The sequence below is a fragment of the Lactuca saligna genome, chromosome 7, assembly GCF_052625555.1.
Source record: "Lactuca saligna cultivar CGN05327 chromosome 7, ASM5262555v1, whole genome shotgun sequence".
In the NCBI taxonomy this organism is placed as follows: Eukaryota; Viridiplantae; Streptophyta; class Magnoliopsida; order Asterales; family Asteraceae; genus Lactuca; species Lactuca saligna.
The window spans coordinates 56,202,071-56,223,825 of NC_136423.1; the positions used below are offsets into that span (position 1 = coordinate 56,202,071).

Genomic DNA, 21,755 nt, shown 5'->3' on the forward strand with positions numbered 1-21,755 from the left:
TCAAGCCCAAAACTCTTCCACATCATACACTGATCGGAGAACATTCCATCATCACACTCTCTTGCCATCTAGTGAGCACTACGGCTCCCCGCGGTATCACAACACCCTCTGACTAGTGAGTACTACGGCTCCCCGCAGTATCACAACACCCTCTGACTAGTGAGTACTACGGCTCTCCGCAGTATCACAACACCCTCTGACTAGTGAGTACTACGGCTCTCCGCAGTATCACAACACCCTCTGACTAGTGAGTACTACGGCTCCCCGCAGTATCACAACACCCTCTGACTCCACTAGCTCGTGCTCCACAGACTATCATAGGCGGCTACCCATACTCATCTCGAATATTCATCACAGAATCTGGAGGCAATCGTCATAACAGATGCCCACCCTTGCGAAGATCCACTCTCCCAAGTAATCTCCCTGGATGCCCATACTCGAAGGGCTATCACTAGTTCCATAGATACCTGATATACCACAAGTCGTCTCAACTCAAGATTCACGAATAACTTCGAAATAAAGATATCAATACCCGGATACCTCGGAACACCCCCACCGAACATCACAAGATCCTGCCACAACCACAGATCTCCTGCCCCAAGCACCATATAGATGCAATAATACATTCCCTCTGAACCCCATAACTAGATCTTCATTTTTCCCAAGTTGCAACTTCGGTGTAATCAATTTCTCAATTGCAATACGAAGAAACGCTAACGCTACGAAATACGCTGATAATTCTCCGAAACCCTTTTTCCCGCCGCTCAAAATCCAAACAAGGATACGCATACCGACCCGGGAGTTGGCTGCCCAATCATTCTTTATCTACTTGCCCCAACACCGACCAATACCAGATTCCTGACTAATAAACACCTGTCGTGGAGACATTCATCCTTTTCAAACAAGTACTTCCCGCATTAACTCACTCTGACCCCTTTCCTCGATCACCGACATCTCTGGTCTCATGATTTCTTACCGCATATCTATATACTCCACTTATACCTGCTCTTGACAAATCTCTGCTTTCTTACATACGGCACCCGGTTCTCCCCCACTTAGGGTTTGAACCATTACCAAATAGCACGCAACTAACCCATAACTATATTCTCCAGCAAAATCGCACCTGCCCCCGGAAAGTGCTACACAATGCCAAATAATCCCCCCTTAAGGAAATGAATCGACCTCATATACTCTGAACCTCTGGTGAACTCCTCAAGAACTTCTCGTCACGTCTGCCTCTAGCCGTTCCAAATCTCGTACCAATTTAGTACCAAACAACTCAACTGCTCGATAACATCCCTGGCTCATAGACTGAACCATAAAACCATCATACCCCTCACCTCAACTCATTAACCAACGCTCCAACACCGGGATCATCCCAAGAACAGGAACCCACTCCCAAATTCAACACCCCATGGATAGAAAACTCTCTGCACCGCTAAACTCGACTGAACTCCCCACTGATACCACTACCATACATCCGACTATACTCAATTAGGTGTAGCATGGCCCTCGACTATCTCAGTCCAAACTGACTATCTGCTCATGATAAATCACTGCCTCGCGGCACACATGTTACCTAATACTCTGGGGGGAAATCATCATCAATGACGACCTGTAGGGTTTACCCCTAAACCCAAAACCAAAACATCATGTTTCTCATATTCTCACACTTACATAATCAGTACCCCCCCGAATAGGAGGTGACATCTCCTTTATCGACTGATCGCTCAACTCAGATCGAAATTCTCCCTTCCACTGACTCCTTACTAGAATACTCTGAGGGACTCTCGATCTCCCTCTCTAAAGGATGCCTCTTCGAACTTACTCGTGACTGAATAACTGGAGAACCACAAACATCATTCACTACGAACCATGGTACTCCTTCCACGACATCTCTTCTCAATATGCCCCAGTGTATGGTACCCTAACCATGACATCACTCCCCAATCCACTCCGATGTATGGTACCCGGACCATAACATCACTCCTCAATCTGCTCTGATGTATGGTACCCGAACCATAACATCACTCCTCAATCCGCCCTGATGTATGGTACCCGAACCATAACATCACTCCTCGATCCGTCCTGATGTATGGTACCCGAACCATAACATCACTCCTCGATCCGCTCCGATGTATGGTACGCAAACCATGACATCGCTCCTCAATCTGCTCTGATGTATGGTACCCGAACCATAACATCACTCCTCAATCTGCCCTGATGTATGGTACCCGAACCATAACATCACTCCTTGATCCACTCCGATGTATGGTACGCAAACCATAACATCGCTCCTCAATCTGTTCTGATGTATGGTACCCGAACCATAACATCACTCCTCAATCTGCCCTGATGTATGGTACCCGAACCATAACATCACTCCTCGATCCGCTCCGATGTATGGTACTCAAACCATAACATCACTCCTCAATCTGCTCTTTAGAACCTTCATAATACTCTCTGTATCAAGTATGGGTCCTCTGCTTTCAGTAGTACGGGCCCATACTACCTGCCACATCTACCCATACTTTCCACACGGACCATCCCAGAGCTTCTAAATAGCTGCTCGACCTGCTCTTTCACCAATCCCATTGCGCGTGCTCGCTCCCCAGCGAAATTCTCTATTCTACAAGCGCACTCATCTGGATAGGGTTATTCCCTAGGCTCTTCCGTCGTCCTCCCACTTCTTTGCTATCAGCTGCTGAAGAGCTCCTAATGATGCCAGCCATCTACCTCCTGAATATCGTCATATTCACTTGGTAGCTGACTCCCATCATCGAGAGTTCCACAAAGCACAAAGCAAGCAGCATTCGAGCATCGAAGGATACATAGGACTCCCTCTCTGTGATAACTCCACCTTCTCAGCTCATCCTCGAAAGTACCACCGAACTCTGTAACTCTACCCCTCATGGGTTCTAACTGGATACTCTCACTCATCACATACTCAAAACATAACACATATAACAACGAGTCCTAGGCTAAGGCATCACAAATCAGGCCACTCTAGTCCTAACATATGAAATACCTAGCCTATCTCTAGCATGCAATAATATCTCATAAAGTGCATCATACATATCTCATAACACAAAAATAAGGGTATTTTGGGAAATCACCGTTCGGGCTCTGGCTGATTGTACACACTGCTCCTTCTTGCTTTCTCTTTGAACTCTTATTCACTTTTAGAAAATTATTTCTTTAAAAACTTTTCTTACTTCCTCAGTTTGAGTCCAGATTTACCCGAAGGCGCATCCGAATCCCGCAAACCTAGGCTCTGATACCAACTTGTAACACCGTAAATTTCAAGACAAATTTTTCATTTAAAATAATCATTTTACTCTTAGAAGCACTTGTTTAAAATCTTATTCATAGTCGATTTACAAAACATAACTCCATTTTCACTTGCATAGAAAACCAGGATCCTCCAAAATATGACTCTTTCTCTGGTGTGTACAATCAAGCCGGTGCCGTCCCGTGATACTGAAAGAAACCTGAAAAACATCAAACAAAACACTGTAAGCACGAAGCTTAGTGAGTTCCCCAAAATACCACACATAACACATATTAGCCACTCGAGGTTATAACTCTGTGGGTCCGTGCACCCAAACTCTGTGAACCCTCAGGTTCTAACTCTGGGAACCTTCCGGTTCCAACTCTATAAACATGCACAGCATAAATCACATAGAAATAATGCAGTACAACACATCACGTACATATAGCATACAAATACTCTAATCACATAACTCTGGTTACCTACTCAAGGTAAAGTATAGTGAGAAGACTCACCTGGCAAGCAGAAAGCAGATATCCCCACACTTGAATCTCGAACTCGCCACCGCCTAACACGTAAGGCAAATACTCTCATGAATATAACTCTCGAGACTAGAATAAATCCTCTCATAACACCCTCTTATGGGTAAAAGACTATTTTACCTTTCTCTTGGCCCAAAGGCCACATCGCTGACCAAACCCTAAAAGTCAACGGCCAACCCTTGGTCGAAATCAAAGTCCTCAGTCTAGGTCAACCCCTGACTGACCCTACTCGCCGAGTCAACCCTGTGACTCGTCGAGTTCCCATAATTAGAATTTCACTCAATCTGCGACCTAACTCGCCGAGTCACCCCGAGACTCGCCGAGTCCAACAACTCTGAGTCCACTCGCACACGACTCACCGAGTCATCCCTCGACTCACCGATTCTCGACTCAACCAGAGAATATTTGGGACTCTTCGACAAGACTCGCCGAGTCCAAGGCTATCTTCAACCTACTCGCCGAGTTGTTCTTCCAACTCGTCGAGTTCCAGGCCATCTTCAAGCAACTCGTCGAGTCGCCCCATGTGACTCGTCGAGTACCACCGGTCTGAATCCATACAGAAGCGTCTCAGGCCATGCAATTGATCCAAAACATAGATCTAGTCTCCTACCACTCATCCATCACGTAAAGTGGCAAACTTTACGTGAATCCAAAGAGATCTAAGCCGTTTGCACATTGGGGCTAGGGTTTGGGACATGTAAGCTTCACTAAACACTCCAACACAGGGACTTTCATGCTCTCTGATTCTTCTCCCTTCCAGATCTGAGGTAGCAACCTCAGATCTAACCTCTAGACTTCCCATTTCATCCATAGACAATTTCTCACAAACCTCAAAATGAAGAAACAACATAACAACAGGTCAATAACGAGATATTACCTCTAAGTGATGCCCCAACTGCAATGAAATTCGAATCCAAGCAAATCCCCTTGCTCCAAGCCTTCAATCTTCCCAAAATTCCTTCAACCATTACTTCTCCAAGCTCCAATCCACTCAACAATGGTGCTTCTCCGTGATTTAGGGTTTTCTGGGGCTCAAGGGGTGATAAAGAGGCTGGGAGGAAAACATAATGATCATTATATAAGGCTCAACCCCAAGAATTAGGGTTTTCTCCACTCAACGCCTACTCGCCGAGTCCAATACTCTGACTCGCCAAGTCGGCCACTTAACACGCGACCAAGTCGCGACTCTACTCGCCGAGTCCACACATGGACTCGCCGAGTCGCTCTTTCCCAAGTTACTCCTTTAGCCCTTCAACTTTACTCTTGATATTTCGGGATGTTACATCATCTAACTATGCTCTTGTGCCACTACCTGTAATACAAGAAACTGAGTGGGTCAGGCTTAGGAGCCTGGTGGGCACATAGAGTTTTCAACCCCCAATAAATAGTTTATTAGTTTTATCACATCAATCAACCCAATTACTCATTCTTGTTATCCTCACTTTACGTCCCTAAAACACCTATCATAAGGCACCTAGCCTAAGGATCATCATCGGGATGGATACTACTACTAAGGGGGTTCCTCAGCAAAAGGATTTCGTAAGGGAACCATGAGGGGGATGGAGTATACCGGTGAACACATCGTTCACAAACACCCACAGGTTGCGAGCTTGCTAGCTTTCCACTGGACCGTCTAGAATAGTCCGTGGTCGTCATTTATACTCCGTTATATGACTGGGTCATCGTAAATATTGAGGCGTCTCATCATTTTATCGCACATCGTCTATCTCATCTACCCATGTTTTACCCCAATATTTTTGTAAATATAAAATACATATACCATTTAAATCATTTAAAACTTGTATAAAAATGTTCATCCAACATAAATATCAAGTAAACAGATAATATGCACACATAACACGTAATTTATATAAAATACTTCATATCTATGTGTAAGATAAAAGTAATTATGCACTCACTTTTTAAAGTGATGATTATAAACTCGGGCAGCGCTTCGCTTTTAACAAAATAATTTCATTCAACGAAACCTAGTATAATTACCACTAGATTTTAGTCTAATATTTACCGTGACTAATTATTAGTCTTAGTATTATTATTATTATTATTATTATTATTATTATTATTATTATTATTATTATATAAGCATTTAAACAATATTTTCCAACCACTATGTACAGACAGGTGCCAGACATAAAACATCGGAGGGTAGGACCATTTTAGCATATAGCACTTCTGAAATCCAACAACTCTATGTTACCCTTTAAACAAGATTCACCGTACCGCAAGTAGTTAAAAAGATATTATAACAACATTTATATAAATCATAATAATAGCCCAAATATTTATTATAAGTTCATAATAACAATACTAATTTTAAATGTAAACTATATTTAAAATGAGATAACCATAACTTACTTACAATGGTGTTTTAGTTAGGAGTCGGGCTCTGCAGGGTCAGAACTTCATCGTCGAATCTTTCTAAGAAAGATTTTTGCAATGCTTCAGCGCTCACCTTACTATAATAAAAACTACAGAAAGAGAAGTCGAATAGCGAGGGATCAAAATGCTCGGGGGATAAGTAAAGAAAGACTCTTGAATCAAGAGAATGATTCAAGAAATATGAGAGGCTAGAGACTCTTATTTATAGTAATTGGATACCCTCTATATTTACTTAAATGACTAAACACCCCTTTATAATACTATTTTAAATAGATTTGGTAATATTTGTACCAAACTAATGTCGAAAGTACTTAACACTAGTCTTATCACAACCGCATTGTCAATACATTTCTAATGATATATATATATATATATATATATATATATATATACACACACACACACACACACACACACACACACACATATATATATATATATATATATATACACACACACACACACACATATGGTTTATACTTTATTTTAATACGTAAATGTGCTATTAAAAATTATAACTCGTTCATACGAACTCCGTTTTAACTTTCTTTATATCCAGACGTAGCTATCGACGAGATCTACAACTATCATTTAGACCCCATCGGCTAGTTATGAATATATATTTTGTCCCTATTTTTATAAAATTAAATGATTTTGCTAAAATCATAATTCTATCGTACGGACTTCGTTTTTGACATTCTTTTTCTCAAAATTTCTATTTTAAGGAGTACTATGATTTTCATTTTGGTCGCATTAGCTAAAAGTCAACTGTTCTTTTCGTAGCTTTTTACGTCACACAATCATTGTGCGCGAATGATTTTTATATTTTATAAAAATCATATCTAATTCATACGAAGTTAGATTTTTACAAAATTTATTTTTTCGGGATCGGGAAGACGTGTACTTTCTAAGTATTTAATAATATATATATATATATATATATATATATATATATATATATATATATATATGTTTTGGCGTATTTATTTTTACGATTTACAAACGATTCGACTGATGTTTCCTATTTTATTATATTATAATAATCTTGAAACACATAATATTCATATAATTCTTCTTTATTACGTCAAATAGGTTATAATTGTTAACCATAACTATTACATAATCACATTAATGCTTAACACATCATCCCATCCCATTGAGGAATATAAATAAACCCCCACCCCCGCCCCCAATAGGGACTGGGGATCCCAACGGGAAATCAAAGATTTTTTTTCTTATTAATATGAAAATTTTTACATAAAGGAAAACTCTAAATTTTATTTTTATCAACATAAGTTTAAAGCTTTTACAAAATATAAAAATATCCATAGATTGCATAAAAAATATAAAGAAATTTTCTACCAAATTCAAATAAATACTCAAAAAACTAAATAGAAAAAATTATCAGAGAGATAAATTTAAACGAAATAGGAAAACAAAATTTGTGTACGAGTTTAATTTAGATAAAAGAAAAAATATATAATTTCAACTAAATAATTACTAATAAGTTAAGTTACGGTGGATTAAATTTATGTATTATAAATTGTTACAAGTATATGTTTTATATTATTTTTGTATATTAATATATATCGGGGACGATCTAGGGTCGGAGATTAGGAGTATCCCGATCCCCATCCACATCCCCGATCAACTTGGGGATTACCCAGTCACAATGGATGCGGGTTTCAGGTTCGTTATTCGGTATGACGTTTTTTTACCATCCCTACAAGAGTACAATAAAATAAAAAGATATAATGTAATTTTAATTCTTATAAATTACACATTATCAAATATTATCACTGATTCACGGACTCTCATTTCTCTTTGATTTCATGTCGATGGAGGACACCGCTAAACCTCCACCACAGTCGTCACTCTCCTTACCATGGAGAACACGCATTGCTGTCTCCGTTCTCTCCACCGTCACCGACGCAGCTTGCCGGAAAAACGGCACTGTCAACCGTCGTCTTCTTAGCTTCGTCGACTTCCGGAATCCGCCAACGGCAAAATCAATCAACGGCGTAGCGTCACACGACGTAGTTGTAGACGAGGCTCGTAACCTCTGGTTCCGAGTCTACGTACCTACACAGCACGCCGGTGAAGATCTCCCGGTGATCGTGTTCTTTCACGGAGGCGGATTCGTCTTCCTAGCCCCCGATGTCCTGGTATACGATGCCGTTTGCCGTCGGTTCGCGAGAAAAGTGCCGGCAGTCGTTGTTTCTGTGAACTATCGCCTTGCGCCTGAGCATCGGTTTCCGGCGCAACACGATGATTGTTTCGATGTGCTTAAGTTTCTGGATGATGAAGAGAATAGGTCAAAATCGTTGCCGGAAAATGCGAATCTGTTGCGTTGCTTTCTCGCTGGAGATAGCGCCGGTGGAAACCTATCTCATCATGTTGCTCAAAGAGCCTGTGAATTCAACTTCCAGCGACTCAAGGTATATTACTCGTTACTTTACCAGATTCATTACTCTGTCATTATTTACAATCAAATAGCTCCGATTCCAAATTTAGAAATGATTATAAACAATTTCATAAACATCTGTTGTGAATCGAGTGAGCAATTATTAATCATCTGATAAAAATCGATTAACAGATCGATCGTTGTTTTCCCCATGATCTAATCCAATGAACCACTCATTTATTTGACTCTGACATTAAAGAAATTCTGGTGTTTACCATTGACGTCTGCATCAATCTTCTCACCAACCACTACCAACTTTAAATTTAATTCAAATTACTACAGCCACAACGTGTCGTTCACTATCTACATCACACTCATCTTAAAAGTTTCTGCAACCATATTAATTATTGGTTATAACGAAAACTTGCACCACCAGGTAATCGGAGTAGTATCAATTCAACCGTTCTTCGGCGGAGAAGAGCGGACGGATTCCGAGATCCGCCTTGAGGGAACACCAATAGTCTCAATAAAACGAACAGACTGGATATGGAATGCATTTCTACCACAAGGGGAAGGGTTCAACCGGGACCACCCAATCATCAACGTTAGCGGTCCAAACGCGGTGGAGATATCAAAACTAGACTTTCCGGCGACGATGGTGGTGGTGGCGGGGTTCGACGCGTTACATGACTGGCAAAAAAGGTACTATGAGTGGCTGAAAAAGTCAGGGAAAGAAGTGTATTTGTTTGAGTATCCAAACATGTGCCATGCTTTCTATATCTTCCCGGAATTGCCTGAATCTGGACAACTTATTGGGCAGGTGAAAGACTTCATTCACAAGGTATCGAGTAATGTTGTTGCTACTTTGTAGACAACATAGTACGTTGGTCCATTATTCCTTTTATTACGTATGCATTGTTAGTTGTACCAAACTCATATTATATTGTACTTTTTGTGGGGTTTTAACCTTCATGATCTATGGCCTAATGGTCCATATGTGGCTATGCAATAGTACAATCTTTAAATACTCGTTAGTAGTTAGTGAGGTGTTTGCGAACATAACAAAAATCCAACATGTCTTTTGAGGCTATGGGCCTCAACGAAAAAAAAGAAATTCAAATTAAGTTTCTTAGTGATCAACATATCACCTCCATTACTTTTAATTTGGGTTCAATTGTGACTTATAGGTGGACACCTTAACATTTTATTGGTGACATGAAAGAAAGATCCAAACTTGGTTTAAGGAAGATGTAAGAACAAGAGTTTTTGATACTGTAGCATACTGAAGTTTGATCAAGTTACATATTTAATCACTCAAGTTTTTTTTGTGCACAATTAATCACTAAAGTCATAATTTACATGTCAATTACACCATTTTGTTCCATGATACCGGAAGAATCGGTAAATTTATTGACGTGGCATGTTAATTTTGAAAACACAATAAAAAATTATGAAGGCCACGTACACTTCCTTTTCTTTCCAGTGGCAGTGTCTCGTTCTCCCCTCCTACGAACCTAAACCTCCTCTCGTTCTCCCCTCCTACGGACCTAAACCTCCCTGCAAAGTCTCTTTTCTAATACCCATTCTTCCACTGTGAGTGAGATAGAGAGAAAGAGTTAGAGGGAGACGGAGAAATTGAGTGAGACTGAAGCATGTTACTGAGTCACAGCGATAGTGAAACGTAGTGGTTGCCGCCACCTGATTAGTTTGTAGATGGAAGAGGAAACGATGTCAATGGGTCGACCCAAGTGACCCACTATAGCAGTCAATAAAATCCATCTGAGTGACCACACTCCGCCTATGAATCATACAACGAAACCCATAATCAAGCAATCCATATGAACATCACCAACTACAAAACACAATAAATGAAGTTGTTTGATTGAAATCTGTTACAGGTTGAAGACTACCAAACACAACATCATCAACTGCAAAACCCAACAAATGAACATACATGGTTTAATTAAAGGGAAATGTTGCATAGACATGAAGATACCTAAAAATGGAAGCACTCTCTATTGCAATCTATGATCAGAAAAAACTGAAGATTGATACTTTGACCCTATGAAGAGCATCGACTGAACCTTGTTCCTACAATTATCCTTCTATACAAAAAATCAAAGCATTAACCACCTAATTTCTATAAACGATTTGACTAAATGCAATAAAAACGATGTCTGGGAATGGAAACAAGAAATCTATCAGAAATTAGAAATCAATTGGCCTACAAATATGAAATTCATAACTTAAATGGCAGATCAAATTAACACAGAATCCCTATTAGGTTGTAGAAACATGTAGATAAGTGTCGTCGTCGGCTAAAGAAGCAGCACCAAAGAGGAAGAAAAGGTTTGTTTCATGTGTGCGTGTTTAGAGTAAGGTGCAGTTCAGAGTTTCCACAACTATGATTTCTCTAGGAGGGTATATCACGGCCTTCAATGGAAGCCATGATTTTTAAGGTTCATTAGAACATCATGAGAAGGAGGTGGAAGCCATGGTTTTTTAGGTTTCATAAGAAAAGGAGAATGATGTGCGAAGAAGAAGAACCACATGCGTGTGAAAGAGGCAGAACAATCTAGGGTTTTTTTTTTTTTTTTTTTTTTTTTTTTTTTTTTCAATTGTAAATAAAATAAAAGGAATTAGAATATCAATGTCTATATGAGGTAGACTACTTATTGCCACATCACTATGCCAACTAAGCCTGATTAACTTGGTAACCGACTAATTTTAGGTTCAATCACCTAATTAACAGGTGAAATGCAATGTAAATGATCTATTGTGCACAAAAATTACTTGAGTGACTAAATGTGTAAACTCATTAAACTTCCTTGTGCTACAATTTCAAACACCCTAAGAACAAATATCAAACAAGAATATTTATGCAAATTAAAAAAAAAATGAAACAAAGTAATGTAGAGATGAGAAGTTAATATTGATGAATTTTTAGGTTACAAACAAGAATATTTAAGTAACGGAATCATAATCAAATTATGGGTACGTGTAACCTAAAAGTCTATGGTTTTTTCTCAAGTTAGAGCAATATACTTATAAAACAAACTTCTAACCTATGTAAATCGAGAATTATAAAGTTAGAACATACTTTTTGCAGAAATCAAATAATGCAAACAACTCTCTTGAAATCTTCCCTGGAAAGCAAGCATGAAGAGTGTAGATGTTTCTAATGGTTCATACTCAAACCTTAGAAACCCTAGGATCGAAATATAAGAGAGAGGAGGGAGAGGAAAATTGATTTCTCTATGTGTATGTGTAGGTTTTAGTTTTGCTAGGGTTATGGACCCTATTTATAGTCGTAGGAAACTCTAATTTGGATAATAAAATAATAGTATTTTAAATCAACTCAAATTAGTTTCCTTATCAGCTTCAAGAGGCTTCCAGAGCCCTTCCGGTTCCTCCTCAAAATCGTCCAAAGTATAGGAGGTTCTAGAATTGTCTTCCTTGTTAAATTATTGAACAATTACAACCGAGAAAATGTTATATTACCCAAATGAACTTGTCATGTTTGTTTTAAAAGGTCATCAATTTATTTTTTTGGTACAAAAAGGGGAATGAAGTCAGAATTGACTTGCTAAAAAGGTACGTTGACTTGTAATTGCCGATTTCCATATGGCTTTGCCTTATTTTTCTTTCAACCGATTCCGGTTTCTCCTCATCCCCTTCCTTGTTCTCTTTCTCTTCTCCATTAACACTTTGGTGCCAAAGACTATGAATGATTCTGAGGTCTTCATCGGTGTTTATGAACAAAAGGATAAAAAAACATCATCTTAATTACTATTGTTCATTGTTATCACCAAGATCACCGAATAGTGATGAAGCAACAATACTCTCATTGGTCAATTTTAAATTGCTTCATCCTTATGGGCTCCCTGATACACACCTTATTGAAGCCCCCTCCCCCAAATCCTCACCTTAATCCCCTTGATTTCATTAACTCAATCTCAGACCTCTACAAGAGAATGATACATTCTTCTTATGAATCTGAAAGTTGTGGTCAATATTTAGAACAATATGGACTATTTTGCGCAATTGGTGTTCCGAAGCTTCTTCGAATAAGTTTGTAGTTGGCTCAGGAACATGTCGTCGACATACATTCGAAGGTTGTACTCTCTATGTGGCTACGATATGAGCAGACAGAAGACAAGCTTGTGAGAATTTCCAACATGGATTGTATCAGTAAAGTTTTCAAATGCCCAAAATCTGCTTTAATTGATATCAAGTAGGAATATCATATGTAATCTTGAACTAAAGCAAAGCTATTCATCCACTTGTTATGTGGTTTGATTTTGATTCTTTTGGGGGTTTTTGTTGTTTGGTGGGTTCTTGCTATATTTTTTTCAATTATGTTTTTGTAGTTGATCTCAAGTCTTTATTTTGTTTTCTAGTAGATTAGCCTTGATAATGTCGCTTTGATTGTGATTCTATGAACGAGTATTATAAAATTTAGTTTGTTGGGAATTGCTTAGACTTAATTCTACTGGATTTGGATGGATGTTTGCTTTTTTTTAAGGGCTCATATAACTATAATTCATAATTATTTTTGGTTTTGAGAAGAAAGACGTCACAAAATTTTGTTGTGAAAGGGTAACCAGGTAGGAACAAAGGTGCTACAGTGGAGCTGATTAGGTGCATACATGTTACTGGTTTACCTGATACCAAGTTAAATAAGGAACTTTTAAAAACATTAAACTCGAACTTCATTACATTTAAAAAAAACTTGAGTGACATTTTAAAACAAATTATATAAGTTTGTTGTGCTAATATGATATTTTTCCATTACAATTTAACCCTTGTACATTTAATTAAATGTAATTAACCTAAAATTAATTTCCAATTAATTCTTAATTAATTATTAACTAGTTCTAGTTAATATATTAATCATATAATTGATGGATTAATGTATCTAAGCCCATAACTAAATTGCTATGCCATGTAATTAGAAGCAAATTTTTTTGTGTTGCCCTTATAATTGGTAACTGAATTGAATAATATTTTGAGACAGAGGTTGATTTATTAATTTATTATGTGACTGATAAATTGTAATAAAAGATTTATTAATATTTTATGTGGTTAATATATTAATTTGAAACAATATTAATTAATTAAGAATTGATCAGAATTAATTTAGATTTAATTATGGGTTAATTAGAATTAATTAAAGGTGTAATGACTAGACTGTAATTGTTCAATAGTTAAGGAAAAGTGAATTCCAGAACCTTCCACTAGGTGGACGGTTTTGATGATGCTAAAAAGGCATCTGTAATATTCTTTCTAAGATAAGGAAACTGAATAACCACCCATATTTGATATAATATTATTTTATTTAGGATTAGTGTTTCTAGGTTATCTTATCAGTATAAATAGGACCCATTTGGTGCCTTGATTTCGTGCACTTACCTCTCTTTTAGAAGAGCAGAAATGATTAACCTCTCTTCCTTCTCTTCTTATGTGTTTTTGTTTATAGGGTTTGGGTACAAATCATTAGAGGCACTAAACTTTTGGTGCTAGCTCCTCAAGTCTACAAGGAAAGAATCAATTAACTTGTTTGCTATAACAATATTAAGGTATGTAATTATACTTTGTGATTTTTGAAATTACTATGGTTTATCATAGTTTTGTTATTCAAAGTATGTTGCCTTAATGTGAAGACATAGATCCTTTTAGGTTGTATGTCCCCTTCTTAATTGTTAAGTGATTTTCTGCATTGAACACTTTTTTGTAATCTAAGAAAACCATCAGTTTTAACATCCATTTTCCATAGTTCATAAACATGAAAGGCAACTATGGCAAGAATCACCCTAATCGATTTGATCCTATCAATTGGCGAAAAGTTCTCATCATATTCAATCCTTTAGATTTAAGTAAAGCCCTTTGCAACCAGTATGGCCTTGAACATTTATACATTACCATTGATGTCGATCTTCTTCTTGAAGATCCATTTGCAACCTACTATCTTCTGATTGGGTGTATAATCAACCAAGGTCTATACTTGGTTATCGTACATGGATTAAATCTCACTATCCATTGTCTCTTTCCATTTAGCAAGGTAAAGGCTTACGATCACTTCCTCGTAGTTAGATGGCTCATCTAGATTTACCAATATATTATCACTAATAAACATGCCCCTATCTGTAGTTATATGGAAACCATAAAACATGAGTGACATACTAACTCTACCAGACCGACGAAGAAGTAAGGAATTGTCAATAAGATCAATAGGTATTTTGTCATCGGGTTGAGTGCAAGTGGCGTCTAAGGTTTTCTCATTGGATGGCTCTTGAATTTATTGAAAATTAATCGTACTTACACCGTCCTCTTTGTATAGTGACCCAGATTATGATGACATGTGCGGAATAGTAAATATCAAGTGAATCACACAAACATGAAGAACACAAGGAGTAATAAACATGTTTAAGCTCCATTAGAACAGTAAGAGTACAAATGGGTATTGTTATTTCTCTTACTAAGTAGACTCTCCAAAATGGGTCTTACACTAAAAGGGAGCCACTCACTTCCTATTTATAGGAAAGGCTAAACCCATTACACATCACAAGAGGGTAAGCCACATCGAAGGTAAACTGTGCACCCTAACATTCTCCCCCTTAGAGTTAGGATTGGATGCCCTAGGTTCAATTTTCAAACGAGCTCGCGCGATCAAGACCAACTCCCCCTAGAAGTAACACCGGTCTTCAAATCCACAAAATGAATCCTGAGAAGCTTCGAATACCTATTTCTACATTCTCCCCTTTTTATAATCAACAAATGATTATAAAACCCACAATGGATGAGAAGTGCTCGAGGAATAAACTTGACCAAACTCCCCCTTGATGTGTGAAAAAAATGCAATCGTGAAAATCTTGCATGAAAAACAATCATGAAAAGTAGATAAAATTTTCCAAATTTTGACTTTTGGGTGAGAGTTGCATGAAATTCAAAAACTGGGTATAAACTGTCAATTTTGCAAATTCTGTAGGGACCTATTGCGCTAAATCAACTTCAAATGCAAAAGTTTACCCCAAATACAAAATTGGCATAAAGTTTCAATTCACATCTACTGTAGGGACTAGATTCAAAATATTTCCATTTCTCATAATTTTACCCCAATGTAGAAACTGGGTAAAATCTTTTAAATTTCTGAACCTTCAGGTATTCGAAATGAAACTTTTCATTCTTCTCAATAAAGTATCCCCATATTGAATGTGGGTAGAATTTGTCAATTTGTTGAAAGTGTGAGGACTCAAATCAAAATACTTTTTCTTCCCCAATTCTCTTTTCAGATACGTGACCAAAGGACGTCACAAGTCGAATTTGCAATGCACAAGTCGAACTACCCCATTGAACTCATAGTATAAATTATGTTTGAATCTAAAGTGTTTGACCCTAAGCGATGCTTGTTCGACCAAACTTTAATCAACAAACACTCTACACATCGAAATCTACTCCTTCATACATATGAATTTGACTCTCAGTCAATTTAGTCAATTCGACCCTAAGCAATACTTGTTCAATTATCAAACCCAAAACAATTTCGAATTCTGTTTTCTGATCCAATTCAATCCCAATATGAACGAAAGGAACATAAGTCGAATTCAATGTCAAGCTAAAGCCTTTCACCATTGAAATCGATTTCACCACACAAATGAATTCAACCCCAAATAATTCTAATACACATTGAAATCGACTGCACTCGACTCGAACGAGTATAGACCAACACCATACACGTCGAACTCCTCCTTTCGTTTTGATCCCAAATTAATTATCTCTTGATCCTATCTCTTCTTTCGAATCATTTCAAAGCAAGAATTATTCGGTCTTAAGCAGTTCGACTCCTAATACAAGCAACATATTTCAACTCCAATTACTTGTCATTCGAACATGAACCCAAAATACTTTCTCAGATGCGAACTCGATTTGAACTTAACTTTTATCAGTTGAAATCATGGAGCACACATCGAACTACTCCAACACGATACCACACAAAGGCGATTTCGACCCCAAGCAACACGTTATTCGACTTTTTAAACAAAAACACGTTCGACACTTATCATTTGCAATTAGCCACTTCCCATCGACCATTCCAACCAATTCGACATCAAAGTCGATTCCAATCACACATTTGATTTCAAATAATCCTCTTATCGACCAATTTGACTTTTAATCCATTGAATAGATTTTGGAAAATCTGATTTTGACTTTTTGTGTTTGACTTTTTGATTTCAATAGTCAACAAACACAAAAATCATGATTCTCACATATGTTTTTAGATCAAATAGAGATTATTCAATTGTTCTTCATTATCTTCAACTGTTCTTGATTGTTCATCATTCTTCACAAACGATTATCAACTAAGATTTTCGCGAGATAGATGCAATTTTAAGAATCTATTCACAAATCAAAACATTGAATAGATTCCAATATCATGAGAACAATAAATGATGTATAATGAATTCCTATTAGGTAAAAAAAATAAATGACTCGATATCATGAACAAGAATGAGATCGAAAGTTTAAGTTAACTGGATTTCAATTAGGAATCAATTTTGGTCAAAAAGATATGTCGATAAACAGTAACCACACATGATTGGACTTTCATATGAACAGTAACGAATAATGTGATTGGGATCAAAAGAATACAGATCGATGAACATTAACATGATAACAAAATTGGACTCACAAAGCTAATCATGTGAATTGGATTTGATTTTTGTGATAGAATTTTATTCCAATGAACAATTATAGTCAAGAATTGAATAAAAAAATAAGAAAATCGGATTGGAGTGGGTTTGATCAATGAAAAATTTTATTGGATCATAACAATTGGGTTTTGAATTTTTTTTTTTGATCCAATGAGTCAAAATGATCAAAAAATCAATAACTCATGGTGGTCATGGTGGCAGGACCTAACATTCATAAATCATGGCTGAGATTATGAGAAATCGACTTATACAAACATATCATGTACAACTTTAGAGTGAATCGAACCAAAAATTAAAGCACGACCTAATCTCCAGTGTGACATCCCCAATTTCACAGCTAGAAAAGACCGATTTTATTTATGCTTTATGAAAATCAGAGTACCTCTTTTAATAAAAATGTTGCGGAATTTATTCCCGGAAAAACACGATAAATACGTTATCAAAGCATTTCCAAAGAAACGTATTTTATTAATTTTAAAACATTTGGGATGTCATCGTCAATACAGAAACATAAGCATAAACAGAACTTACATTCATTTCACTAGTGATCTATATCTCCTTAATCTCTCAGTGTACATCAACTTTGTATCGATACCTATGATACAATTAAACTGAATGGATCAGGCTTGGGAGCCTGGTGAGCATATAGGGTTTTTACCCCACAATAAATAAATTTATTATGCTTAAAAATCAAACAATCAACCCAATTACCCAATCCCCATTATCTTATTCATTTCTTAAGGATTTACCCTAAAAATCAACTATCACTCATTACAAGCACTAACAACATCGATCCCCACATACTGATCCTATATAGTGATCTTACTAGATCTAGCCTAAAGGATCGATATGAACAACCAACTAACGAAACTGCTTCGGAAATTCCCTAGCAGCAAACGAGGATCGAAGAAGACATCAAATGAATGGAATAAGTTTAACCAAGAACCTTTGTTCGTAAAAGAAAGAACCACCAGATAATTAAGTCAGTGGTAATTATTAATGCTTTGGCTGTGTTCTGAATATCGTGAGGTATATAACCCCCAGACGCACCCTATCCAACATCGAGAATGGAAACACTGACTAATGCCTAGGCTGTGGTCTAAATATCATGAGGTATATAACCCACAGACTCACTCCTATCCGGCATCGAGAATGGAAACACTGACTCATGAATCTCGTCCGATCACTTCATAAAAGAAACAAAGACTCCAAATCTCTTCAAAATAAAGGTATAGGGAAAATACTAATAAAGTAATCCCGTACGCTCCCGTACCTCGACACGTAATAGTGTCAAAAAGAAGAACTAACGGATGAACACATAGTTCAAAAACACCTAATGAACATATAGTTCAAGAACACCTTATGAACATATAGTTCAAACATACCTACCGATTAGAAGTCTGCTAACGTTCCACTGGACTATCTAAAATAGTTTGTGGCCATTGTCTATACTCTGCTAGATGACTAGATCATCTTAAACATCGATACCTCTCATCACCTTTTATTTCATCACACATCATCTAATTCATCTAGATAAAAATACATATACAGTTTAAAACTTGTATAAACCATCTATTCAACAGTCACCTTAATTAAACAATTAATATAATTACACATAGCACGTATTTTAAAGAAAATACTTTATATATATGTGTAAGGTGAAAGTGACTATACACTCACCTTAGTAGTGGGAGTAGATAGAATCTAAAAACGGTCAATGGCTCGTGATCGTCTGGCTTGGGAAGGGAAAATGGCCTTCGGAAACGAGAGAGAATGAAAGAAATGGTGTACTAAGCCTAGGGATCGAAATGGCTATTTATAGTAAGATTTTATGACACTCACATCGTGAGTGTCATAAGGATCACGTCGTGAGTCTCATGATTCACTCCGTAGACTTGCCATTTGCGTCCTAGCTTCGGATGGTGGCCATGACACCTCACGTCGTGAGGATCTTATCCTCTCACAGCTTCTAGATTCCAAATTATGAAAGAATGTCGTGAGCGTCATAAAACTCACGTCGTGAATTAGCTAGTTTAGGGTTTTTTTTAAAAGCTAAATCTTCGGAATGCCATAACTTTTGCATACGAACTCCGTTTTTGACGTTATTTATATTCACACGTAGGTGGAGACGTATTCTACAACTTTCATTTAGATACCTAATGCTAAAAAGTCCTCTATCTTAAATTCACTATTTACGTCTCCCAGTGTCGTGCCGGTTTTGCCGAAAAACTTCGATAGGCCATAATTTCTTCGTTATAACTCGGATTTCGGTGTTCTTTATATGTACGGAACCCTTGAGACATATTATACAACTTTTTTAGGATTATTTACTATAAATAATCTTTTGTCGAAAAGTCGTTTTCGACCCCTATTATCTCTTAATTGACTAGCCCGGATCTACGGGCATTACAATTATCTCTCCCTTAGGATGATTACGTCCCGAAATCATCAACGAAATAGGTCTCACATGATGAGTCCATGCGTTATCTCTTCATCCCAGGTAATAATCGTAACTGATGTTCCTTCGAACGAGTATCTAACTCTAAGACTTCTTGACTACAGGCAGTGCCCGATCTTGGACCTGATCTCTATCTCATGTTAGACATCCAATCATGACCTTTATGTCACGATCTCAATCTTTGTTGGAAACTCCTTCTATAACAAACTTGAGATAAGTTTCTTCCTTCGATTATCATAATAGACCGATATGTCATGTTCTAATGACCTCTCATCGTATGATGTATTGCTTGGACTCAGGTCTTTTAGAGTCAAATTCCAAAACAGACTATACCTTCCTTCATGTTCTAATCACATCTTAAAAGGTAGCATTTCTAGCTACTAGCAACCTTCGCAATACCTCTACTGATCACTTCGATTATCTTTTACTTTAATCCTATAACTTAAGTCGGATGTTACATAGAACTTGGTTCTCTGAATCACGTAACATACTCATCATAGTCGGACTCAATTTGATATGAACAATTGGGTTGGAATAACAACAATCTTCTTAGTCATTACCGAAACGATGGTAACGACATGCTTGAATAAAACGGACTCAAACATTGGCTTCTTAGTAACCTTGTGATTTTCCCTGATCCAAGCGTGAGTCATGTGTTTCCGGTAGTATATGCATCTACTACCTTTCACACCTACTCATACTTGTCCCAAGTATTGTCTCGCAGTCCCCAAGTCCTAAAATCACAAAACAATTTAACACATACGAGTGTGTCCAAATAATCATAAAAAATTCCCTAGACTCTACTAGGAATTCTTCCATGCGTATCTTCAATCACCAATTCTGCTTCAACTCGGTTGGTGATGGAAATTCCAGATGATAGGAAAACTTTAGGATTTACACTAATCGCTCTATCATCCCGCCAATCAAATGTGTACATTCAGGTGTACTGTACTTCTCTAAATGTACTGCTATTTTATCAGACGTATTCTAATAGCAAGATACCTCTCTTATGATATTTTCCGATAGGTAAGCCATCTCATTTCCTCTATTTTCTGAATTTATCATGGTTTGCATCACTTGCTGAACTTCTGCCATTGTGATAGGTTCGGGTGCAGACGCAATGACCGATGCATGACCCTTCAAATTCTTAGGCTCAGGTTGTCATCTTGCTCGGATATTTCCTAGTATGTCTTCACCATGGCATTTTGTACACCCAAGCAGACGTTCGGTGTACCGAGGCGAGAATTTTAAGATAGGAAAGAGTTTATTTACAATAGACGTATAGATCTCCTTGTCACACCGAAAATTTATATGCCAGTTCTAATACCGTAATTAAACGTTTATAAATCTGAACACATAAAATTTCCAGATCCAGTCGGCAACAGACCATAGATCCGAACAAATAATAGCATATACAACATTTTTATAGCTATAAGATAAAACATTTAGCACATAAAACATTTTTGGCATCTTTCCAAAAAAAAAAAAAAAAAAAACTAATGCTTGTGTCTAAAATATAGCAGACACTCATCTCACAATCATCGCTTAGCATTCTAAGTTTAAGTCTAGAAATTTCCTACAAATTCCTAGTTCTCTTAAACTAATGCTCTGATACCAACTGTTACATCCCCAATTTCACGGCAAGAAAAGACCGATTTTGTTTATGCTTTATGAAAATCAGAGTATCTTTTTTAATAAAAATGTTGCGAAATTTAATCCCAGAAAAACACGATAAATACGTTATCAAAGAATTTCCGAAGAAACGTATTTTATTCATTTTAAAACATTTGGTATGTCATCGTCAATACAGAAACATAAGCATAAACAGAACTTACATTCATTTCACTAGTGATCTATATCTCCTTAATTTCTCTGTGTAAAGCAACTTTGTATCGATACTTGTGATACAATTAAACTGAGTGGGTCAGGATTGGGAGCCTGGTGAGCATATGGGGTTTTTACCCCACAA

The 21,755-nt window shown here is 37.2% G+C and overlaps 1 protein-coding gene across 1 annotated transcript; it reads left to right on the forward strand.

Moving 5' to 3' along the window:
• Positions 1-7,990: 7,990 nt before the first annotated feature.
• On the forward strand, positions 7,991-9,644 carry LOC145004999 (putative carboxylesterase 18). The gene is made up of 2 exons (XM_078964028.1): positions 7,991-8,651; positions 9,054-9,644. Exons 1-2 carry the CDS (start codon positions 8,046-8,048, stop codon positions 9,486-9,488), a joined length of 1,041 nt encoding a protein of 346 aa, XP_078820154.1. The 5' UTR covers positions 7,991-8,045; the 3' UTR covers positions 9,489-9,644.
• The last annotated feature ends 12,111 nt before the right edge of the window (positions 9,645-21,755 follow it).

Bases quoted from the DNA above. Each gene is read 5' to 3' on its own strand.
- LOC145004999 (XM_078964028.1), top strand. From the start codon at position 8,046: ATGTCGATGGAGGACACCGCTAAACCTCCACCACAGTCGTCACTCTCC. The intron at 8,652-9,053 runs GTATATTACTCG...TTGCACCACCAG, and splicing joins TCAACTTCCAGCGACTCAAG to GTAATCGGAGTAGTATCAAT.